The sequence below is a fragment of the Mirounga angustirostris genome, unplaced genomic scaffold (assembly GCF_029215605.1).
Source record: "Mirounga angustirostris isolate CCGP_5_RB_7025 unplaced genomic scaffold, mMirAng1.0.hap1 SCAF_6, whole genome shotgun sequence".
NCBI classification, from domain to species: domain Eukaryota; kingdom Metazoa; phylum Chordata; class Mammalia; order Carnivora; family Phocidae; genus Mirounga; species Mirounga angustirostris.
In genome coordinates, this window is record NW_026991714.1 from 154,438,362 (window position 1) to 154,463,661 (window position 25,300).

A 25,300-nucleotide genomic window follows, 5' to 3' on the forward strand; every position below is an offset into this window, starting at 1 on the left:
GAAGGGGTTAATCGGGAGACAGCGGAACCGCTGAATTGCAGGGAGGGGCTGTCCGGTCTTTGGGTTTCTTTGCCCCAAGGCTGGCTGGCAAGGTCGGAAAGAAAGCGTAATTGTGGCTCCCAGCACGGCATCCATGAGACCCTCGCTCAAGGGAGGAGGCAGGCCAGACCCCAGCTGCTCAGACGAGCCCCGCCGGGTCTCCAGCCCCCCTCTCCTCTCTCCGCCCCCCCACCCCCAACCGCGAGCCTCTGAGCCTCTGCAGCCGCCACCCCCAACGAAGACTGCAGCAGCCCCGCCCCTAGGCGGCGGGGGAGGGACCGGAGGGCCCCCGCGGAGAGCCTACGACCCACCCAGAGCTCTCCTAGCGGTGGGCCACGGCCCTCGATCTCCGGGGCCCCGGTGGGAGCACACCCGGGCAGCAGCCTGCGGGGGCGTCGCTCAGGACACCGGCCACACAAGGGGCCCCGCCGCGCACAGGCCGAGCGGCCTACAGAAGGCGGCCGACGTCCCCGGAGACAGAGTCCCCAAGAGCGCGCAGCCCCCACTCGTGCCCCAGCGCCCGCCAAAGTGAGCAGGGCCTTGCGAGTGCCGGGACCCCCGGTCCTCCCAGGCACCGGGTCCCCCGCTCGGGTGACACTGCGGCAGGCGCGCGGGCGGCACGCCGAGGGCGGGGCCGCGGGGGGCGGGCACGTTGCCATGGCAGCCGGGCGCGCGTAGCCGGAGCCGGAACCCGAGCCGGAGCCGAGCCCGAGCCGGAGCCGAACCCCAGCCCGAGCCGGAGCCGAACCCGAGCCCGAGCCGGAGCCGGAGCCGAACCCGAGCCCGAGCCCGAGCCGGAGCCGAACCCCAGCCCGAGCCGGAGCCGGAGCCGAACCCCAGCCCGAGCCGGAGCCCGAGCGGCGCGCGGAGCCGGGCGCGGGGCCCGCGGGAAGGCCGAGGCCGGGCGGGCGCGGCGGGCAGGGGCGCCGGCCGGAGCGCGAGGCCCCCGGCGCCGGCCAGTCCGAGGCGCCGCCGGCGCGCCAGCAGGATGCAGGCCATGGACACGGCCGCGGCGGATTTGTACGAGGAGGATGGCAAGGACCTGGCGGGCTACGACTTCGAGCCGCTCCCCACTCTGCCAGAGGACGAGGTGAGCCCCGGCGCCCGCGGTGGGTCCTGCCTTCCCCCACCTTCTAGGGAGAGTCCGGGGGAAGGTGCCCCCGCCCCCCCAGGTCTCCTGCCCCTGGCCCAGGTCTTGGCAGCCGCTCTCAGCAAGCCGCCACCGTCCTTTAGCATTTGCTCGGAGAGGACGGCCCCCTGGAATGCCACATGGGACAGCAGTGGGTGGGTGGTCACTGAAGAAGTTGGTGCCCTGTGGGGTGGGGGGCTGGGGGGCTCCTGACTATAAATGTTGGATGGATGAGTGTGATTTGGGGCATCGTGAGGGGGAGGAGGGGAAGGAGGGGGTTGGCTGTTTTCTTCCTTGCCAGCACCCTAGGAGGTCAGCTGGAGGCACCAGCCAGCAGAGCCCAATCCGGCCAGCAGGTTCAGGAGCTGGGGTGGAGGTCTAGGAGGCCCCCCCAGAACAGAGGGCTGCTTCCTGCACAGAGAGGACAACAGGGGCCTCCACTCAGGATCCTGAGTCCTGAGGCATCCCCCTACCCAAGGCTCAGAGGGACCAGCAGTCTCCATCACATGGAGCTTCTGGTCATGCACTGGACAGGTGCCCACAGAACCAATTTGCCTGTAACTGTGGCTTCCCTAGCACAGCCCACAGGCTGTGGCTTGGGGTCAAATGAACAAGCCAGGTCCCTCCATGTGATAGGTGACCCCAGAGGATGCAGCCACTCCCAGGAAGACCCAAGGCTATGGGGTCTGGGTGGATGAAGAACCTTCCGCGCCTCCAGCAGGCAAATGCCCCAGTCTCCGGGCTTCTGTGCTCACAGCTGAGGAATGCTGGCATCGTGCAGCCATTCATGGGATGGGCTGTAACCAGCCTGGTGCTGATGAAGACCCTCCAACACCCACCTGGGCAAGGCTGGCGGCCAAGAGTTAGACATGGCCACCATCCTCCTGGAGTACATCAGGGGGTTCATAGGAGCTGCAGCTGCAGTCGCCAGGGTCTTCCGCCTCTGCCTGCCCCCCAGTTCTGGAGGAGAGCTGGCTATAAGGATGGAGTTCATGCGGGGGAAGCACCATCTTGGGCAGCGGAGTCTGCCGTAGGAAGCGGGGGGCTGGCCGGCCAAGAGCCTCTGAGGCTGTACCTGAGGGCTGGTGTTCCCTTCCCCCCCCAACCTGCCACCGCCATGGTGGCCTGGATTTGGTAAGAGGCAAGGCTGCAGAGAGGAGAAGCAAGAGAATGAATAAGCCTTTGGGCATCTCCATGGCTTTGATGGAAAATGAAAGGGTGCACCCAGCTCACAGCCATCAGAGTCTCCCCCAGAGGACACATTTCAGTGGATCCGTTAGAAGACTCACCTCCAGAATCACCATCCAAAGCAGACGTAGAATGTGGTTCTTCATACAGAACCTTGTTGTGTCAGCCACCCCACACTTTGAGGGCCTCCTTTGTGCCCCGTGCAGAGTCAGCGGCTGGTGCCAAATAAACAGAACAGCAGGGCCAGGACCAGACCCAAAGCTGGGTCCCTGCCATGGTCTGTACTCCCGTGTGCACTGGTGCCTTCTCTGGGTTGGGGTTCCCTCATGCCCCTCTGGGTCGGAGCACCCCCCCAGCTGTGCACACTGCATAGGGCTGGGGGTGCCATCGTCCCATGACCGAGGCCTCCAGGGGACGTGGGATGCCACTGAACTGGCAGCGTCCACTGGGAAAGCGCCGATGGGCCCCTCGAACTTCTCCACCTGTTCTGGGGACAGAGACGCTGTCTTTGGGTAGGCTCCCATAAAACTGTCCGGCTTGAGCCTTAGAGCCAGACCGATGTCCCGTACCTGCGAACACACTGGTCCAGACTCGATGCTTCCTGCACACACTCCGTTGGCGTTGAAGGTTTTAGGTCTCCATCAGACACGTGACCGTGCCTGCCACAGCATATTATAGAGCCCGGCTGCATCTGAAAAGCCGTCCTGTAAGATGAGGGGGAGCCAGGCTGCATCACCAGCCAGGGTGGGCCGTGCTGCCGCAGCCCCGGGGAGGGCCAGGCCGGAGGAGACGCAGGGCAGCTCCCACAGAGGGACGGCGGGTGCCAGACCCGGGACGTGGACAGAGGAGTTCACAGTTTGACCGCTGGTCATAACAACAGCCCATACAGCAAGGTCAAGGCACAGGACCCTACCCCCCTGCCCAGGAGCCCCTTGGAATGTTTCTCTGGTTGTAACCCCGGAGAAAATCCAACTGGCCAGTAAACATGAAAAATGCTCAACTTCATCATCATCAAGGAATGCGAAGACACCCACCGTGAGGGCCTCTCAAGTGCCAGTTGGCAAGAATAAAAACTGGGCAGTGGCCGAGTCGGCAGGGACTGGCGTGGCACCGGACGCCCCCTTGCCGGAGTGAGTGTGCGTGGAACAGCCTCTCTGGAAAGCAGCTTGGCATTTGATAGTGGCCTGGAAGATGGCTGCTCCCTGTGTCCCAGCAGCTTCACTCTGGGTGCGTGCCCCAGAGCACTCTCTTAGCCGGAAACCCCCCGGGGCAGGTGGTGAGTGGGCCTCAGGTCCTGGAGGTTGTCGCCCAGCCCAGTCTCTGGCCTCCTGCAGGTGGTGACCCTACATGGGGACCAGCAAAGGACATGGATGAGGGATCAGGAAGAGCAGTGGCTGCAGGAGGGGTGGGTGCCGGGCCTCCCGGAGGCCGGTGGTGCCACCTTCAGGGGCCTGCAGGGGACAAGGACAGGGGCAGGCTTGGAGACGAAGATGGTGCGCCGGTTTGGGCCCGGGGGCAGTGTGTCTCCTGGTCCCTAGACTCTCCTGAGTTTTAAGGAGTCTTCTCATCCCTTCCACATGCAGAGAGCACCTCCCCGGCATTTGTGGGCTGGGCGCTGGGCTGGACCCAGGGATTTGGAGGTGGGTGGGGTCCGTGTTGCCGCCGAGAGTGGCCCACAGCTCGGGGGTGCCCTGTGAGGAAGCAGATACTCCCACTGAGCTCTACTGGGTCCATGTGAGGCTGCTACCCAAACAGCACCGAACTGCAGACAACTGGGAAGCCAAGGAGAGCTTCGTGGTGGGCGATAGTTATGAGTTGGAGGGGGGCACTTTAGGGCCAGGGGTAAGACCCCCAACAGGGTACTCTGCAGAGCCTCCCAGGCCTGGGGGTCTGGCAGGTTGAAGGAACCTGCCGGCAGGCCTGGAGATTGTCAACAACTGTTCTCAGCAGTGATCTGGGTTTCGTGTTGGCAGTTCCTACTAGAATGCTCCAAGGTTGAAAACATTAACATCTAAGAGTACGTTTGAAATCTGCAAGAGCGATCCGTGGGTCCCCGTGGGTCCCCGTGTAACCCTGGCTCACACACTGTCTCTGAAGGAGGGCAGCGGGGTGTCTTCAAGGCACAGAATCTCCTGGATGGGCACACTTTGCCATAACTGGATAAGGGTCTTCCGGTGGGAAGCCAGCCCTGCCCTCTGAGACCCAGGGACTGGCTGATGAGGGGCTGCCCTGGGGAGCCGCCCCCCCTGAGGGGTGCCCTTCCTCCCAGCCCTCACAGGGTAGAGCTTGCGCCTGCAGGATCCCTAGGGAAGGACAACTCTTTCCTGTCCTTCAAGGACCGTGACTTAGGTGACCCTCACCCTCAGGCCTACCCCACATCCCATCCAGGCAGCGCCTTGCTGGGGGACAGAGAGGGGTGGGGTTCCTGGACCCAGGTCCCCTCACAGAAGACTAGGTCGGTACTCAGAAGGTAGAGCCACCAGAGGCTGCCCAGCAGTGACAAGGTCAGGCCGCGTTGGCGGCAGCAGGGACAGCTGCTGTGTGGGAAGTCGTGATGCGTCCGGCCGCGGGCCGTCATGGGTGGTGGGCATGTGGGTGCCCCAGAGGTGGGGCTACAGACAGGCATCAGTGGGCGCTGGGGCCGACTTTACGATTCATAGCATGTCACCTCCTTCTGAAATGTCTGCCTCAACCAGTGATGCTCTTGTCCATCCTGCCCAGACCCTGTGGTGTCCCCGGGGCGTGCAGGGCCGACCTGGCAGCGAGGCTCAGAGCCCCGGGGTCCCGGAGATGAGCACCAACGTGCAGGATGCCCACGTGGCTCCCGTCTGTCGGGGTGGCCCAGGGGGTGGGGGCGTCCCTGGGATTCTGGTGGAGATGGACTGAGGAAGTCTGAGCAGCAGGTACAGGCTTCCCGGTCTCTCGTCCTTGTTCCTGCCGGTCCACTACCAAGTCTCATCCCGTCCGCCCTCCTTAGGCCACGGCTTCACGCAAGGGAGGGTCATTCCTCCAGCCAGGGTGAACTGGAAGGGCAGGTGTCAGGTCCCAGAGGACAGGTGACCATGGGGTCCATGGTTCAGGGTCCCCCAGCACTTGGTGAGACGCCCCCCAATCTTGGTGTGCCCAGGAGAGCCAGTGGCAAACCTCAGCTCTGTCCTGGAACCACGCCAGCTGAATCCTGCCTTCCCGGCAGAACAGCTGGGTTTCAGAGGGGCCGAGAGCATCTTGTCTGTGAATCGGGGCTTCAGCCATGCACCGGAAGCAATGACTCAGGACCCACAGATTCGCTCTATGAAGTCACGCAGACAGTCCCCCATTTAGATGCTCACACCATGAATAGGCACTGGGGCTCCCCCCCACACGGGCATCTTCCAGTGGACAGGGCAGTGGGGAGGGGCCTTGAACAGGAAGCCATGCCCCGTGAGATGCCCTGTGGGCACCCCTGGCCTGGGCTCCCTTCTCTTGGGGAGCTCCCACAGAGGGGCGGCGGGTGCCAGACCCAGGTCATGGACAGAGGAGTTCACAGGTGGACGGCTGATCGTAACCACAGACAACCTCCAGGACCTGGGGCAACAGCTGCGTGAGCGGGCGCGTGCGGCCAGGGGAGGCGGCCACCAGCAGGGCGTCAACAAGGCCCCTGCAGTGGAAGCTGGCTCAGACTCACAGTGTGGGCTAGCTTTGTTCTCCTAAATAGCACAAAACCACAGGGTCTCTGGGTTGTTTATTAGCGTGTGCACGTGTGCATATGTGCACGTGTGTGTGCATGCACGCACTCCCAAGACACCCCTTTAATGGGCCCCACAGGCAGGCACATCCTGGGGAGTCCCAGGGTGGTGCATAGCGACCCCTAGATTGAGCCAAATCAGAAAGACCTTTTATCCGTGACCCTCAGGAACACGGCAGGGAGATGGGGAAATTGAGATTTCCGGGTTTGCTAGCCCCCTCCACACCCCAGTCTAATCTGCTTTATGCTCTCATTCTCCTTTTAAAACTCCCAGACCACCTTCCCCACAGGGGTGCACATATTTCTGGAAGCTGGCTGGCAACTCTCTGCTCTTGCATCTGCATGAACCCCGTGGCCCCTTCTTCCTGAACTAGCTTCCAACGGGCTGTGCTTCCCTCATCCATCTACCCCACAGAAAGAGCTAGAAGGGCCTGGGGGTGATGTGGAGGCCCAGTCCCGGGGTCCCCCTTCCATCACCCCACCCTGCTGAGCCCAGAGGCTTAGCCAAGACGCCCACGGGAACCACTCCCTGATTTATTTTCTCTCTCTCCCTTTCTTTCCTTCCTTCCTTCCTTCCTTCCGCTCCTTGTCCGCTTTGCCTGTAGTTGTGGGGATCCCTTGCAATGCAGGTGGGGGAAATTCGAGGGCAGGAGCTAGGAGACTTTTCATGACCAGACAGCTTGGCCGCACTCGGAGAACAGTCCTGCGTGCTGGGAGGGGTGGGGCGGCTGAGGCTGGAGACAGGAGGGAGCTCAGTCTTCTGCACCATCTCCTCTGCTCCCCCTGCTCTCCACCCCCTCTCCTGACTCCCCCTGCGTGCTCCCTGCAGGCTCCGGCTCCCCCCGTGCGGGCCTGTGGAGCACAGACACGTGGGCACAGAGAGGTGGCTAGGGCATCGAACAGCAGGCCAGCTTAGGGCCTGGAGATCCAAGGTGTCTGATGTGTGAGAATGTGTGTGTGCCAAACTCGGGCACAAGTGTGTGTGAGAGTATGGGTGTATATGTGTGAACACACGGAGTGTATGTGAGTCAGTATGAGGCGTGTGTGAGTGTGGAATTGCACAACTGTGCATTTAAGTGGAAGTATGGGTAGTGAGTGTGTGTGTGCATGCGTGTGGGCTGTGTGGCTCGACCACGGAGGGTGCATGAACTCGTATGAGTGTGTGTGGAGTGCGGACGTGTGTGAGTTCATGCCTCTGTGACCGTGTGAGAGTCGTGGATGCGTGCACGTGCAGGGGAGGTGTGTGGAGTGCGGACGTGTGTGAGTTCATGCCTCTGTGACCGTGTGAGAGTCGTGGATGCGTGCACGTGCAGGGGAGGTGTGTGGAGTGCGGACATGTGTGAGTTCATGCCTCTGTGACCGTGTGAGAGTCGTGCCAGGATGCGTGCACGCGCAGGGGAGGTGTGTGCGTGCACGGCGATGTGCAAGGGTGTGGGTGTCAGGTGCGTGTGTGCGTGTTGGTGACACGGTCACCACTGAGCTCGGTCACATCCGAAGGGGGAACCCAGCACGGGGAGGCCTGGGATCTGGCTGCGCAGGAGGGACCACGGTGACTTCGGGTCCTCTGTGTGCACGGCCCGGAGCTCAGGTCTGGGCCGCGGCTCCGCCGTCGTGTCCGGCGTTCCTGTGTGTCACGTGGTCCCGTGGTAGGCTCACACCACGTTTGCTCTGTTGCGGGCACCACGCTGCTTCTGTACATACTGACTCATCTCCACCGGTGCCTACGCCTTGCTCACCTGCGTACAACCTAAAAAAGTGAAGGCCGTCAGCATGCCCACCGAGCCACGTGTGAGCCGGGGCGTCGGGGTGCAGGGAACCCGGCTGGACCCGGGGGCTGTGGGAGGCCGCGATTTCTGGCACAAAGAACCAGGTCCCGGCCCCCGGGGCCGACACCGGCTCCCAATAGCACCCTGGTCGTTCTGCCAAATGCCCTGTGGCTTCTGGCATCCAGGGGGCTGTGGGGCGGGTGACTTTCTGGGTGGTTTTTTTAAAGCCTTTGCCCACAACCCCGTTTCTGACGTAAAGTGAAACACTGCTGCGCGTTGTCTGCTTCCCTTGAGTCGGTCTCGACGCCGTGGCGCCAGGCCTTTCCCGGCGAGGAGGGCCTGCTGTGGCCTGGGTCTGTCCCCACACCTGCCTCAGCTGCGGCCTATCTTGGCAGGAGAACGTGTCCCTGGCCGACATCCTGTCGCTGCGGGACAGTGGCCTCAGCGAGCAGGAGGCGTGGGCCGTGTGCCTGGAGTGCAGCCTGTCCATGAGGAGCGTCGCCCACGCGGCCATCTTCCAGACCCTGTGCATCACACCAGACACTCTGGCGTTCAACACCAGCGGGAACGTGTGCTTCATGGAGCAGCTCAGCGGTGAGCCTGGGGCGGCGGCAGGGGCGGCAGAAGGTGCCTTTGGGGAGAAGGTGGACACAGGGACGGCCCGACTTTCCCCAACTGGCTCCTTCAGTCCCCTTCTCTGGGAGGCCGGGAAAACCCTTCTCCTTCCTCCTTGGACGGCTTCCCCGGGCTTCCCGTGAAGAACGAGGTCTTCCTGTTCAAGCGCTGTTTCCTCTGACCCAGTCCCCTGGGACGCCAGGACGGAAGGGGCCCCTGGGGAGCGGGAGGCCACAGCTCCTGCCCGCCTGGCTTCCTCCTCACCATTGGGCCTTGTGCGTGTGTGATCAGAGGCCTTCTCTTTTCCTTCCCCAGATGACCCTGAGGGCGCCTTTGTGCCCCCCGAGTTCGATGTGACCGGGAACACCTTCGAGGTGGGTGGCAGCAGGCGGGGGCACCTGCGTGCAGGGCACGGGCTGGGCTTGGGGGGCTGCCTTCGGGGCACCCCCACCTTTGTCAGACTCGGGGTCCCCGGCGGCACCGTAAGCTCCAGTGGCCGCTTGGTGTGTGGACACGTGCTTGTCATTATATTTGTCGAGTATGTTTCCCGGGTGTGAACATCACTGTATTTCACGTGTTAAAAGGGCCTGAAGTTGCTAGTGGTGGCTGGGGGGAAGCACAGCGTCTCCGAGGGAAAGAGCGGGGCGGTGGGATGGCAGCACCCGGCAGAGACACGTGGCCTGTGGGTGATACCCCGAGGCAGCCGCGCTACCTCGCTCTGGGCTCAGGTCACCACCCCCTGGGCACCCCTGTGTGCATGCCGGGGAGCGTGGCTGGGGGGCACCAAGAATGGGGTGGTGGCACTCTCCCCTGAGTGCCGCGCTGGGCTCCCCCAGATTGCCGTTCACAGCTCCCATCTCCGTGGAGCCTGTAGTCTGAGGTGGGCGGAGAAAAATCAATCGTTAACAAGTAATTACAAACTCAAAAATTTCAGGGAAAACCCATTAGCTTAGTGACGTTAGGTTAAATTTTAACCCCAAAATAAGAGTTTTGGGGTTGGCCCCTCCTCTGCTCTACTTTACTTTACCTTAAACTAGCAACCAGCCCCTTCCCCTGAGAGGCCCTTGTCCATGCTCCAGTGGCAGGCAGGACCGCAGGGCCCTGGGTCGCTGGTGGATCGGGTCTCTCTGATTCCCTGGACCTCGGGAGCCAGAACCAGAGCCCAGGTGGCCTTTGGCTTGGGGCAGCTCCCAGCCCTGGTCCATGCACAGACCTCCTTAGTTTACCTGCATGTTTAACACCAGAACCAACAAGAAACTAAAGCCCTGCAATAACGGACGTCCTCCCAGTGCCGCCCGCCTCCGTGCCGCCGGGCTGTTCCTAAAAGCAGTGTTGTTTGGTGTGTGCTGGTTTTCACATTCGAAGAAGAGTGTCACTACACGTTATCTTCTGGAACTTTCTCTTACGTGTTTCTGGACGATGCGCCTGAACCCAGCGGGAGGTCACGTGTAGCCCCTGGCTCATGGGAGCATTGGTGCCGCCCTGCACAACCTTGGTGGATCTGGGCAGGAGCTCCTCCAAGGTGTGGACCCGGCCATGGGACGGCCACACAGCGGGGCAGGCGGTGTTCCACGGTCTCCAACGGTGGCCGCACCAGAGTGTGCTCCCGCCAGCAGGTGCCACGGACCCCCAGCTCCATGTGGCTGAGAAGGCCCATTTTCCGTGCAGTCGTTATGCTTTTCTTTATATATTTCCACCCATTTTGTCAGGATGGCAATGTCTCCTCTGTCCGTAAGACGGCGAGCGGTTCTCGGGACCCTTCACACTCCTGAAAATGACTGAGTAGCCGGAGAGCTTTCCGTGGTGCAGGTTAAGCCTACCAGTGTGTGTTACAGCTTAAACTGAGACACCTGCAAAATGCTTACCTATGAGTTCATTTAAAAGCAATTATAAGCCGTTGCATGTTGATACACAACATATTTTTATGAAAAATAACAGTATTTTTCCCCAAAAACACAGTGGGAAGAGTAGGGCTATTTCAAGTATCTGCCCACCCTTTAATGTCGGGCTCTGTGGAAGCCAGCTGGTTTTCATGGCAGCTCTGCCCTTGGCGAGGTCCCCGTTGGGGTGTCCCTGGAGCAGAGCCTCTGGAAGGTCCGGGGTGCACTCGGCTGGAACAAGAGCGTCGGTCTGGCGTGCTGAGGGTCGTCCGCCTTGGGAACCACACTGTCGGAAGGACCACTAAAGGGCCTCCTATGAGGGAGGAGGTCTCTCCAGTTTAATGGAGTCAAGTTTATTCATGTTTTCTTTGTTACTATTCTTTGTACCGTCCCAACTCCAAAGTCTAATGGAGGTTTGCTGATATCTTCTACCAGGAATTTAAAAATTTTGTTCTTCACATTCGAATTGCTTGAGATGACTTTTCTCGGCAGTGTGAGGTAAGGACCAGGTTTCCTCCCTTTCCGTGTGGATACCCCTTCCCACGGATGCTGGCCGCAGGTGCTCACACAGCAGGCCCGATAGCAGAGTGGGCCCGTCCTCTCGGGGAGGACGCCCGCTCCTGTCCTTCCTCAGAAGTGTTCTCACTATTCTTGGCTCTCTGTTCTTGCACATAAGTGTTAGAATGAGTTATCCAGTTCCATGAAAAGCTGTTGGCATTTTGACTGGAATGGCACTGAATCTATCGATCCCTTTGGGGAGGAGGCAATCTTTATAATATAGGGTCTTCTGCATAAACCTTTTTACCTCCTCACTTAGTCAACGCCTCAGTAACATTGAGTACTGTTTCCTGTAGGAGTCTGGGATACCCTTTATTAGTTGATTCTCAGGAATTTGGTATTTTCTGCTTACATTCTAACTTGGAGGTCATCTTTGTGATTGCATTTTTCTGCTTGTTTGTTGCTGGTCTACAGAGCACAATTCACTTTAATATCTTAATCTTCTGTCCAGCCATCGTGCTGAATTCTTTTGTTATTTCCCATAACTTACAGGTTCTTTAGTTTTTCTATCTAACTGATCAGATCACCGGCCCGGGTGGAGGTTTTGCGTCACGTTTCCATTGCTCGTCTTGCTGTGTGTCACAAAGCTGCTCACGTCGCCAGCCGCGTGGTGTGGCCAGCGCACCTCCTGCTCGGGGACACGGGCTCTGAAAGCAGCGTTTCTCTCCCCGCCCTCAGCCAGGACATATTTGCTACACAAGGCCCTCTGTGCCGGTCATCATGCTCTACCGTGAACGTACCTTGGGTTTTATGAAAGTGCTTCTGCATCCTTTGAAATGACCATTACGATTTTTAATATTTACGTACTTATTTTCTAATGTTAATTCAGTCCTTCTTGCTTAGAAAACCTAAAGTGGCCAGGTGTCTTATCTTTTTAATACACTGTCACGTTCGATCTACAGATGCCGACTTTGGCGTTTTGTGCTGTTTCTGACCATGTTGGGGGCAGGACCGTCCCAGGCTGTGCGGGCGCCCCTTCCTCTGCCTGTAAGAGTTTATGTAACAACAGGGCGCTCCATGTCCAAGGTCCGGTCACACTTACTCATCAGGACACTTGTCTCCTTGGAGGGAAATCTTCTTTTTGCTGCTCAAGTTTTAATAGTTACAGGACTATCTGTTTTGTATTTCTCATTGAAAGGTCTCTGGTAAACTATATATTTCTGAAGTTTATCCATTTTTACTTGTTTTTTCAGTTGTTGGCAGTTGGTTGCAGTGTCCCTTGTTGATCACTGCACTGTCTGTGGAACGTCGGAGGACTTAAATTCTCTTTCCTTCACTTGTCAGTCTCACCAATGGGTATTTATTTGGTTAGTTTTTTCAAAGACCCCACTTCGTACCACATGATCTTTCCTGATGTGTCTTTGTTTTCTTTTCCCACTGATTCTGCTGGTACTTTTCATTTTCTTTTCCTTGTCTTGAGTGTGGCAAGCGTTCCTTCTCTGCTGTTCTACTGTGAGTCAGACACTCAGCTCCCCTGTCTTCGATCTCTCTTCCTTTGTAACGTGAACATTTATATCCAAGGCCATGAATTTCCCTCGAAACACGGGTTTTGCTGCATCCTGTGAGTTTTGCCAGGTAGCATTTGTAGTTCCCTCTTCCTCTAAGTATTTCTTTTATTCCCACTGGGGTTTCTTCTTAGCCTGAGTTGTTTAGCAACAGGAATGGGTTGAGTTTTTCCTGACTTTTTATTGAGATATGAAACACATACCGAGACACACACACGTCACAGGCATGCAGCTCGACGAGCTTTCACAGACTGAGCACCCTAATCCAGCATCCAGACCAGGAAGCAGAGCATGCCAGCACCCTGCAGGGCACGGGGCCAGGCGGGGCCATGACGGGGTCCACACTCCAGCCTGTCCACAGCGGCAGATGGGGGCTCCCAAGTCTTTAATGCTTCACATCTCTGGAATTGTCCTACGATAAAGTCTTGTTTTCTGAGTTGCCTTAATTCCCAGTGGGTGATAGGTGATTTTCTCTGGTTTTCCACCCACAGAGCAAGCAAGTCCTTCTTACCCGACACGTGAAAAGGGCCTGCCGGTGTGCACTGCCGCCTTAGGCCCAGTGTTTGCACGCAACCCCCATCAGGCCTATGATTCCAGGGTCTCTGTTCTACTCTTGGACAAGCTTCATTCCAGTGTCTGTTCCTGGGGCTAAGTTCCCCCCTAAGTGCTGCATTGTGGAGACCCCAGGAGTAGTTGCACATGTCACGTGGACTTACCATGTCTGCCCAGGTGCCCATTCCTGCCTGCAACCTGGGGCTACAACCCCCTGCCCACGAGGACCACGGTGGCAAATGCACCTTCTTGGTGCCACTCCCAGCAGGGTCAGGCCCTGCTGCTGTCAACCAGGCCGCCTCCGGCCCGACCTCAGGGTCTCTGGACTGTGGCAAGGGTGCAGCATGTTGGGTCGTGCTTGCTGGCCATGTCGAGACTGAGCCCACACCCTTGCCCACTGTCCTCCCTAGAGAGAGGACAAAGATAGGGAGCAGTTTTCCTGAGCCCTTTAGTCCTCACACAGAATTCCCCCTTGTGACCCTGCCCACCACCCCACCCACTGCTGGGATGATGTCTCAGGCTCCCCCAATCCCCAGATGCATGGCAGCTGGCCCTCCTGGGACCATCCCCTGTACGTCCCAATCCTTGCCCAGGAAACCCCAGAGATGGGCTAGTTTCCAAAAGCTAAAACTATGACCATGGCCAGCATTCAAGCCCTGCCCCAAGCAAGCCCCAGACCCTCACAGGACTCTTTTCTGAACCTGGTCACCATGAGCATGTTCGGGCTCCAGTGGAGCCCAGCCAGGACGACCTCGACACCCACCACCCACCATTACTGTCCACTGTCACTTGTCCACAGACATGTGTGTCAGGCCTCACAGTGAACAGAGCAGATGGGCTCCTGCCTCGTGGGGATCTTGGTCTTCACAGGGGACAGACTTGATGTGGGCAGTGGGCTGCGTCCTGAGAGAGGAGAATGGGGCCTTTCAAGGAGATGACAGGGTCCTCATCCAGCTCAAAATTCCCTGGAGGCCATTCTGAGAAAGTGATGTTCAGGTTGGAACCTAAAGTGTGAGTAGGGTTCACCAGATCAAGACCAGGGAGGACTTCCCAAGACAGAAGGGAATGTGCAAAGGCCTTGAGTGGCAAAGGTGCTGATACATCATGGCTAGCACATCATGAACAGCATCATCCAACAACCAATGAGAAGTATATTTGTTGAGTTACTGTCAAACTAAAAGATGGAATGATGGATGTGTGGGTGGATGGATAGATGGATGGTTGGATGGATGGATGGATGGATGGATGGATGGATGGATGGATGGATAGATGGATGGATGGATGGATGGATGGATGGATGGATGGATGGATGGATGGATGGGTGGGTGGGTGCGTGGGTCCATGGATGTGTGAGTGTGTAGATAGATGGATGAGTAGCTAGTCCAGTGATTGGATAGATGGATGCCATTGTTCCTGGAGGGAAATAAAGGTGGTAGAGGGCAGAAGCAGATACCCTGGCCTTGCAGGTATAGAGCCAGGTTTTATTCCCAGGACTGTGACTGGGGGATAGGGCGGTGCTCACCACAGACTCGCAGCTCATAGTCCTGGCTGGAGCCCTATAGGTGGTGGCTCATAGGGTTTGCCTTTCCTTCCACCCCAAGAATCAGCAGCCAGCAGGGTCCCTAAAACAAGGCATCTGCCCTGAGTCCATGCAGCAGCTTGACTTAAGTTTGGCCTCTTCAGGAAGCCCTGGATATTGGCTATGTGGGGACCCAGGCAGGGGACCTGGGGTGTGATCGGCATGGTCAGTGTGTGAGAAGGGAAGGCAGGCTGCCCTCCACATGGAGACCAGGGCTGGGGGTTCCAATGTCTTCTGTGAGATGTGGGCTAGTGGCCCAGGGACCCAGCTTTGGGCATGGAAAGAGTGGATGGATTCAGGGGTCACCAGTGCAGCTCAACCATGTACATGGGCCCACCAACACTGAGTGGTGTAGGAGTTCGGGTGGCAGGGTTGCTTTGTCTGTGGATGACAAGCTTGTGGGCCTGAAATCTAAGAGACTGCAGTGGAAAATGATAGAATAAGAGACTTCAGAGGCCAGCTGAAAACAAGATACATCCCAAAAAATAAGTAGCTTCTTTTTGTGTTGGTAATTACTGGTTAGAGATGAAATGGAAAATGTTTCATTTATAATAGCAATAACTATAGAAAGTCTGGAGTAAATATAGCAGGAGGGCTAGAAATGTAAAGTGAACCACTTTTCTAAAGATGAGAAAACAAGACACAAGAAGATGAGGAGACAGACCCGTCCCTGCACCTGAGCGTCACCCCACCTCTTCAGAGACGTAACTGACCTATCACATGGTGTGAGTTTGTGCACAAATTAATGATTTGATACGTTTGTGTTTTGCAGGATGATTCCCACTTCTAGTAGTGTTAGTTAACACCTCCATCGTGCAATCGCTGTTTCTTTTGGTTGTGAGAACACTTAGGATCTCTTTTCTCAACAACCTCGAAGTATGTAATACATTATTGCTAACCGTGTCACTGAGTCACACGTTAGATGCCAGGAACTCACTCGTTTCATAACTGCAGCCCTGGGTCTTTTCTCCAACGTCTCCCTGTCTCCTCCACCCCCAGCCCTTGGCAACCTCCACTCCACAGTTTCCGAGCGTTTGGCTTTTTTAGATTCCATGCAGAAGTAGTATCATACGGTATTTGTCTTTCTCTGTCAGACTTGTTTCACGCAGCATAATGCCCTCGAGGGCCCTCCTTTCTTGTGGCTGAATCGTACTCTGTTGTATCTCTAGACCGTATTTCTTTACCGAGTCATCCAAAGACAGACACTTAGGCTGCTTCCACATCTTGGCTTCTGTAAATAATGCTGCAGTGAACATGGGAGCGCACATATCTCTTTGAGATCCTCATTTTATTTCCTTTGGATATGTACCCAGAAGTGGAATTGCTGGATAGTATGGTAATTCTATTTTTTATTTTTGAGATCCTCCGTGCTGTTTTCCAGAGTGGCTGCACCAGGTTGCATTCCCACCAACCGTGTAGGAGGGTTCCCCTTGCTGCACATCCTCACCATTATCTCATCCTCACTTATTATCCCTTGTCTTTTTTATAACAGCCATTGACAGGTGTGAGGTGACATCTCATTGTGGTTTTGATTTGTATTTCCTTGATGATGAGTGATGCTGAGCATCTTTTCATGTGTCTGGTTGGCCATCTGGATGTCTTCTTTGGGAAAATGTCTGTTCAGTTCCTCTGCCCATTTTTTAATCAGATTGTTTCTTTGCTCTTGAGTTGTAGGAGTTCCTTATATATTTTGGATATTAACTCCCTGTGAGACAGATGGTTTGCAAATATTTTCTCCCATTCTATAGGTTGCTTTTTCATTGTGTTGACTGTCTCCTCTGCTGTGCAGAAGTTTGGCAGTTGATGTTTTTCCCACTTATTTGTTTTTTCTTTTGTTGCTTGTGCTTTTGGTGTCACATCCAAAATATCACTGCTAATGTCTTAGAGCTTTTTCCTATGTTTTCTTCTAGGAGAGTTATGGTTTGGGGTCTTATGTTATAAGTTTTTTGTCCATTTTGAGTTAATTTTTGTAAGTGGTATAAGATAGTCCAATTTCATTCTTTTCCAGTTTTCCCAACACCATTTATTGAAGAGACTGTCCTTTCCTCATTGAGTATTACTGACTCCTTTGTCAAATACTGGTTGATTGTATAGACATTAGTTTATTTCTGGGCTCTCGATTCTGTTCCGTTGGTCTATGTGTCTGTTTTTATTCTAGTACCGTCTCTTTGCATTACTATAGCTTTGAAATAGTTTGAAATCAGGATGTGTGGTGCCTCCAGCTTTGTTCTTCTTTCTCAGGATTGCTTTGGCTATTTAGGGGTCTTTTGTGGTTCCATATGAATTTCAGGGTTGTTCTCTCTATATCTGTGAAAAATGCCACAGGAATTTTGATAGGGATTGCATTCAATCTAGAGATGACTTTGGGTGGTATAGACATTGTAACAACACTAATTCTTCCAGTCCATGAGCACAGGATATCTTCCCATGTATTTGAGTCCTCCTTAATTTCTTTCACCAGAGTCTTAAACTTTTCAATGTACAAAACTTCACTTCCTTGGTTACATTTATTCCTAATTATATTTTTTTGGTTTTGATACTATTGTAAATGGGATTGTTTTCTTTACTTATTTTTCCTATATTTCATTGTTAGGGTACAGAAAGATAGCTGACTTCTTCATATTGCCCTTATGTTCTGCAACTTTACTGAATTTGTTGATTGGTTCTAACAGAGTTTTGGTAGAGTCATTAGGACTTTCTATATGTGAGACCATATTGTCTGCAGATGGAGACAGTTTTACTTCTTCCCTTCTGATGTGGATGTATTTTATTTCTTTTTCTTGCTTGATTGCTCTGGCTGGGACTTCCAGTGCTGTGTTGGATAGGAGAGGGGACAGTGGGCACCCTTGTCTCATTCTTATCTTAGAGGAAAAGTTCTCACCTGGTCACCATTGAGAGTGATGTTGGCTGGAGGCTTGTCACATGTGGCCTTTGTCATGTTGAGATGTGTTCCTTCTATACCCAATCTCTTGAGAGTTTTTATCATGAAAGATGCTGAATTTTGTCCAACGCTTTTTCTGCATCTATTGAGATGATTATACGATTTTTGTCCTTCGTTCTACTAATATAGTCATCACGTTGACTGATTTGCAGTTGTTGGATCACCCTTGCATCCCAGGGATAAATCCCACTTGACAATGGTGTATGATCCTTTTGATGTGATGTTAAATTCAGTTTGCTAGTGTTTTGTTGAGAACTTTTACATCTGTGATCGTCAGGGATATTGCTCTATAGTTTTCTTTTGGTTCCTTACCTAACTTTGGTATCAGAGTAATGCTGGCCTCACAAAATGAGTTTGCAAGTGTTCCCTCCTCTTCAGTTTTCTGGAAAGATTTAAGAAGGATTAGTATAAAATTCTTTAAATGTTTGGTAGAATTCACTAGAGAAACCATCTGGTTCTCGGTTTTTCTTTGTCAGGAGGTCTTTGATTACTGATTCAATCTCCTTACTATTCATGGTCTGTTCAGATTTTCTATTTCTTCATGATTCAGTCTTGATAGGTTGTATGTTTCTAGGAATTTATCCATTTTTTTCTAGGTTATCCAATTTGTTGGTGTGCAGTTATCCTTATTAGTCTCTTAAGATCCTGTATACCTCTCTGGTGTTACTTGTACCATTTCCTCTTTCACGTCTGAGCCTATTAATTTGAGTCCTTTTCTCATGGCTAGTCCAGCAGGAGGGCCCACAGCCAGGACAGAAGTTTGTCTGCCTGTTACCTGACACACAGGTGGGCGAGACTCCCGCCAGGTCCGTTGGCATGAGGCAGTGGCTCCCACGGCCCCCACGGAGGTGCTTTTGGCTGTGGGTGGAGGCTGAATTGCTCTTGAGGGTCAGGTTCTGGGGACATCCTGTTGGCCATCTTGGTGACTTCTTAAACATTTTATTTTGTAAGAAGTTGATCCTTCCCAAATTCTGCAATGTCAATGCAATTACAATAAAATTGCAACCATTTTTGGTTTGTTTTGTGAATGGGAATGGGAGAACTAATATTTGTTTTTTAAAACCTGATAAATGTGAAAATGATCCAACTTTTTGAGGGAAAAAAAGGGACAACCTGTCCTCGGGATATGAAAATACACTCTGACGCTACTATAATTAAAATAGCACGGTCTAGACAGGACAGACGCATGGGGAGACAAGGATTAGAGGAGACGAGGCCAGCTGGACCCAGGGTCCCAGGGGAGCCAGCAGGACGGGCAGCAGCAGAGGGGGATCTTCTCTAAATGCTGCTGGGGGCTGCTCTCCATTACGAGGGAAACAAACCCAGATCCCTACAAATGGCCAGCACGTTGACAAATTTCAAATGGATTAGAGCTGGATGTGTAAAAATTATAAAAATATTGGAGGAAACAAAAGAAAGCTGTTTTTATCATCTTGGGGTAGGGAAGTTCCTCCTAAGAAGGAGCTAAAGAAAAAAATATCTGATTTCACAAATTAAACATGAGAATTTTTGAATGTCAAAAGATGCATGAACTACGTCAAAAGCTAAGTGACAAACGGAAAGAACATATGTGTGGCACACAGACTGGCAGTCAAATCCTCAGTATGCCGAGGGGGCGCCCCAAACAGGAAACACTGTGGTGACGTTGCAAAGCCCATGAATGGGCATAAAGAGGAAAAGTTAGAACCATGAATAGCAATGAACAGATGCTCAGTCTCATTCATAATTAGAGAAATGCAGACTTGAAAAGAGACGACTGCCCTTCAGAGACATGGCCGCCGTCACAGGTGGGGATCCTAGCATCTGCACACGCTGGGTCGGGGCTGGGGTGAGCCGGAAGCCAGGGGGGTGGGCACCGGTCAGAGCAGCAAGGCCAGCGCAGACCTCCCACCCACGAACACGGGGCCCCTGCCCCAGTGTCAGCACAGTCACCGTGCTGGGGGAGGTGCTGCTTGGCTGTCCCGGCACAGACTGTCAAGAGCAGGGTCCCCAAAAACACGTGTTCCTGGCCAGAGGAGCAGAGACCGTGTGGGGAGAAGTTGTGCTCCAGGGCACTGACAGTCTTTTGGGTGCCACAGGCTCACATCTACTCTCTGGGGGCCACGCTGAAGGCAGCCCTTGAGTACGTGACTGAGCCCGAGCCGGAGCCCAGGCTGAGCCAAGACCTGGAGGCATTGCTGAGCCAGATGCAGGCGGAAGACCCTAGGGACCGGCCTGACCTCGAGGTACAAAGTCACCCCCAAGGCAAAGACCTGAGACCCCCCCCCACGGCCCCAGTGCCCCAGGCACACACACACACACACACATACACACACACACAGGGCCCTCCTGCCCCACCACTCTCCCCTCGGTCCCATGGACTCTTCTTCACCTGGGATTTGGTGGCATTGCATTTTGCTTAAATAAGAACTTGACCTTTCATTATACACTGTTATGATGAAGAGGTTTGGCTTATAATTTTCATGGGCTGAACAGAATCGCCTGGTTTTCTGTAATCGCAGGATACACTGCTTTTTTATGCCAGAAAATAGACATGGAGGGGGGTGGGCTCTTGGAGGGCAGGGCTTCCTCCATGGTGAGCTTTCCCGTCTGAGCTGCTCACACGCGTGTCTACAGAGCATCATAGCATTGTGTGAAGAGAAGATGCTCTTCACGTCCTCCTGCCGTCTGTGCCGGAGCCTCTCGGCCATCGGGAGGAGGGTGCTCTCCATTGAGTCCTTTGGAGCATTTCAAGGTAAGCACGTGCACACGTGTTCTTGCACACACGCATGCACACACAGATAGTCATGCACACATATACACATGCATGCACGTACCCACTCACATGTGCACGTGAGTATACACAAGCTTTAGCACAGATCAGACACACCCACGTTCATGCCATTGTACTCACCGTGTAAACACCCACAGTCACACATGCAAACAGATCACACCTCACATGCACACATGCAAACACACACCTCACACACACCTCACATGCACACATGCAAACAGATCACGTGTGCCCCCACAGACACACACGTGTTTATACTAACTTGCTCATAGTCACAGAGGCATACATGAAAACGCAAGGTCATACACACCTACTTGTACGCATGCACACTCATCACACGCATGCACACTTGTGCGCAAACATAGCACTCTCCTGCACATACAAACCCATTTACAGCCACGCTCACAGCCTGACACGTTCACCCTCACTCTCAGTCACCTTGCACACACTTTGCAGACACCTGGGCCACTGGGGGTGTTGGGAAGCGAGAAGTCTTCGACCTCTGGTCTCTGTCCGGGTCTGTGAGCCTGCCAGTGCATGGACACGGGGACGCTGCGCAGTTCGTTTCTGTTTGCCGACACCACGTGGTGTCTGGCAGGCCCATTCCTTCTCCGCCAGAGAAGCTGTTGCTGAAGCATCTGGGATTTTCCCGGCTCGGGTGGGACTCTGGCATGGTCTCAGGTCATGTTTTGAGCAAATGTCAGCATCTGCTCTGCACTGTGCCTGCAGCAAGAAGCCCGGAGGGCCCTCAGGGGCGGCCCGCACGAGCCTCTTGTGGCAGCAGGGCCTGCCAGCACGCCACCCGAGAGACCACAGGCCTGAGGCTCGTCTCCTCCCGTGCAGCAGAGAGCAGTCACAATGGGAGGGGCTGCAGGCCACAAGGAGGGGCCTCCATGGAGATCACAGACACCTGCGTGCGAGATTGTGCACCAGGACGGTGGGGGGGGTGGGCAGCCAGACTCAGTGTCTTCCTTTGGGGACATCATCTGTGTACTTGTACTAGAAAGCAAAGGCTCTTTAGACAAGCTGCTTGGATGACCTTAGGAAGACCCCGAGGGGGCCCGTGCAGGCTGTGGAGGGGGTCCAGGAGCCTTTAGAGCCTCAATAGTTGGAATCAGCCGGGTTATGCAATGAAGGAGGCAGATGAAGATGGTTCTGGGCCGATACTGAGGGGAGGAGAGGGGGACCCAGGAGTGCAGGAGAGGTGCCCGCATCCCCTCTGGTGACGGGTGGGGTCGCTAGGGATGCCCACCCCGGGCTCAGGTCCCTAGCCGCTGCCCCTGCAGCAATCACCTTGCTTTTGCCCAGATGTCACCGAGAGCGGCTGGAGCGGGAGACCTGCTGCAGGAAGCCTGGGGCCTAGGAAACAGCCGGGGGGCCGCGCTGCAGACCCAGAGGGCCTGCCCCAGCGCCCTGCCCCTGAAGCCCATGGCAGCCCGGAGCAGTCTGCTGCTCTGCCCTCCAAGGCCCTGCTGTCAGCCCCTGTGAGAAACGGAGAGCGGCTGGCCAGCCTCATCCTGGACACCCAGCGCCCCCTGGGTGACCTGGAGAGGAGCCGCCTGAGGAAGGTGCAGACATTCCCCAGGCTCCTGCCCGACGGCCCTGAGGCCGGCACCCTCTGCCTGACGCTGACCCCCACCAAAAACCAGCTACCCAAATCTGAAGTCTTCCCTCCAGACCCCAGGGAGGCCTTTCTAGATGGGAAAAATGGCCTTTCCAGCTACAAGTCACAGCCCAAGTCCAGACTGTGGCCAGAGCGGGAGCCCGAGCTCCAGCAGAGAGGACCTGGAGATGCCAGCCGAAGCGGGGACAGGGTATCTGGGGCACTGGGCTGGAGCCCTGTGGAGGAAAGCACCCCATCCCGCTCCGAGGACCCCGGAGATGCAGGCCCAGAGCCCAGAACTTCCAGGGCTGATGGGGGGACTCCCGACAGAGCTGGGGAGCCGGCTACTGCAGCAGGAGAGCAGGTGGGTGATCGCGGTTTCCGTCCCACGTGGCCGGGAAGGGGCCCTGCACGCGCACACACCCTCCTGTCTGTGGTCTCACACGCAGTGCTGGTGGTCTACCGCAAGGAAGGGAGTCTCAGCCTTCACTCCTGCTCAGTAATTTACAAGTTTTAAGCAAGCTGCCTGTTTCTGAAGGAAGCTGTGAGGACAGCCTGCTGTAGCCCCAGGTGTGGCCCCAGGCCAGAGCCTCTCCTGCAGCCCCCTCTGGAGGTGGGGAATCCCAGAGAGCACCCCCACATACTCAGGCCTCCCCTGGCCTCACCCGCATGTAGCACCCCATGCATTCACTGAAGGAGGCACACCCCTGCTTCGGGGTTAATGTTCTTGCCAAACGATGCGTGCAGGGAGCAGTCTTCCCAGGAGGAGGCCCGGCAGCCCCAGGCCAGCAGGGTTATCTCTGCGGCTCTGTTCCCCAGCCCTCATGCTCAGGGGCTGCAGCGTCTTCTTCCGCTGATGATCTTAAAGGTCAGGAACTGGGGCACCTCAGTGGCACAGTTGGTTGAGCATCTGACTCTGGATCTGAGCTCAGGTCTTGGTCTCAAGGTCGTGAGTTCAGTCTCTGCATTGGGCTTCACGCTGGACGTGATGCCTGCTCCACGCTGAGCAGGGAGCCTGACGTGGGGCTCAATCTCATGACCCTGGGATCATGACCTGAGCCGAAATCAGGAGTCAGACGCTTGACCGACTGCACCACCCAGACACCCCAAAACTCTAGTTACTTTAAAACAAATGTCTATCCTGAAGACCCCAGTGCACACACATGTGTCTACACCTCAGCTCATATGGTCTCTGCTGGCCTCCTGGATCCATACTGGCTTGTGTGTAGAGAGGTCCCAGCCACTGAGGCAGGAAAACCTCACACACCCCAGCCCTGGACTGGGCTCACCTTCCCATACCCAACAGCCTTACAACAGCCCACTTTCCAGATGGGTAAACTGAGGCATGGGGTGGCCGTGCACTCTGTTGGAGGGTGGGCAGCCACTGAGGGGCAGAGCTCACCTGGAGCCCAGCTACTTAACCACCAGGCTCCCCTGCCCCAGAGGCCTCATGGGACCAGGGCCCACCCAGACCCCCCCCACCCCAGGCACAGCCTGTTGGGGATCGGTCCCCCAGGCTTCTGCTGCAGAGCCTGTCCTGGTTTCAAAGCAGACTGCTCCAACCACACATGTAGCGGGAGGCTTGGGGAGGGCCGGATCATGGGCCTCCAGCCAGGCTTGCTGCACCCCAGGCGTGAGGGGGGTCAAGGTGGAGACAGTGCCTCGGGAACCTTCCCTAAAGCGTGCACTTGTACGTCCCAAGTGTGGTGGCTGTGGTCCTAGCTCTTCCCGTGGCCTTTAAGTGGAGAACTACCTTCCAGCTGAGTGCGTTCTTCTGACTCTGGGAAATTTCTGTGTGTGGCGGTGAGGGTGAGGTAGAGTAAAATACACATCCCATAAAATGAGCCCTCCCCCACCAAGCACCCAGCTCAGTGGCATCCAGCATGTTCGCCGTGTTGTGCAGCCAGCCCCACCCTCCGGCCCCACGACTCTCATCCTCCCAGACGGAAGCTCGGTCCCCATCCCCTCCCCCGCCCTGGCGCCCACCGTCTCGTCTCCGTCTCTGACTGTGCCGGCCCCGGGGACCTCACAAAGGTGGGGCACGCAGTGCTGGTCCTTCCGTGTCTGGCTTCTTTCACTCGGCATCAGGCCCTCAGGCTCAGCCTGGAGGTGGGTCACCCGATCATATGGTGATTCTCTGTTCAATTCCTGAGGAGCCTCCATGCTGCTATCCCCACATTTCCACCAGGTGCACTGGGTTCTGGTTCCTTCCCGCCCTCCCAGCCCGTCGTGGCCACGTGAGGACTTTGCCAGCCCACATGGCAGGAGTGCGCTGTGCAGGAGGCACATTCCACCCTTATTTGAAGTGGTTCCCGCCCTGTCACCTTCCCAGTGGGCTGGGCCAAGCTGACCCCAGGGACCATTCTCACTAGGATGTGACTTCTGCCCCCAGGGCGTCTCCCTGCAGGAGCTCCTGTACCAGCTGGGCCGGCCCTTCAAGGAGTATGAGCTCTGGGCTCTGTCCCATGCGTGTCTCACTGCTCTGCGCACTCACAGGGAGCACCCAGGTGATGCTTTGTCCTGCGGTTCCGTGTTCAGCCTGCCCCCCCCATGTGTTCCAGGGCCAGGACCAAGAGCCTCACGTGGCCTCCATCAGGCGCATGTGGGCCACGGGACGGCCTGGGGCCAGGTGGCTGGGTCCCCACTGTGAGCCCCTGTGCCCTGGAGGTGTTTGCTCTGGTCTCAGGACCACAGGGGTCTGGGGGCAGCAGTGGGGGCAGGTGTTTGGAATGTGGGCCTTGAGGCAGACAACCCTGCTGTAGAGTGAAGTGGGAGCTGTGTGGATGGCCCACATCCCCTCAACGGGGCGACATTGTCCCCAAGGAGGCAAAAGTGGCCGGGGGAGGAGGGGATTTTAGATACTACCCTGGTTTGCAGCTCCCTGGACAGCGTGACAGGCCCACAGCCCTTGATGTGAGCATGTCCTGGGGAGGGACGATGAGGAGAAATGCTGCCATCTGGCTGCCCCCACAGGCCTTTGGGGTGCAGCCTCCTCCGGGACCCCTCAGAGGGGCAGCTCTCAGTGCTGGGCCGTGACCTCCGTGCCCCATCCTCTTCATCTCCTTTCCATTTCCAGCTTGATGTGCAAGGAGCGGGCAGGAGGGGCGTCACAGAGGGCCCCCCATGCCCTGTCCACCTGGCAGTGTGCCAGGGCCTCTAAGAAGGAGCAGCAGCCACTGGCCCCTGGCCCCTGGGCTGTGCTCCCTGGGGGTCTGTGGGCTGAGGGGAGGGGCTGCCCTACCCTGAGCACACCTCTGCGGGTTTTCTGGGAGAACAGGGTTCCCACAGTGAGTCCCGCTGCCCTGACCCTCATCTTCTCTTGCAGCCTACCTGTGCCTGGACTCTGTGCTGGTGGCCAAGGATGGGGCTGTGCTCTTCAGCCCACCCCCTGCCAATGGTGCGTACGTGGGGTCACCCTTAGGAGCTGCTCCAGCACGAACACCCGAGG

General features: G+C 56.0%; 1 protein-coding gene across 1 annotated transcript in view; it reads left to right on the top strand.

The window, feature by feature from the left end:
- The first annotated feature begins 937 nt into the window (after window positions 1–937).
- Window positions 938–25,300, top strand: part of KNDC1 (kinase non-catalytic C-lobe domain containing 1) — a 64,040-nt gene continuing 39,677 nt past the window's right edge. Inside the window, 8 exon segments of the mRNA XM_064595495.1 lie at window positions 938–1,129; window positions 8,242–8,440; window positions 8,777–8,835; window positions 19,555–19,701; window positions 20,093–20,210; window positions 21,558–22,216; window positions 24,245–24,359; window positions 25,178–25,249. Of these exon segments, the coding sequence (XP_064451565.1) occupies window positions 1,028–1,129; window positions 8,242–8,440; window positions 8,777–8,835; window positions 19,555–19,701; window positions 20,093–20,210; window positions 21,558–22,216; window positions 24,245–24,359; window positions 25,178–25,249 (1,471 nt within the window). The 5' untranslated portion in view covers window positions 938–1,027.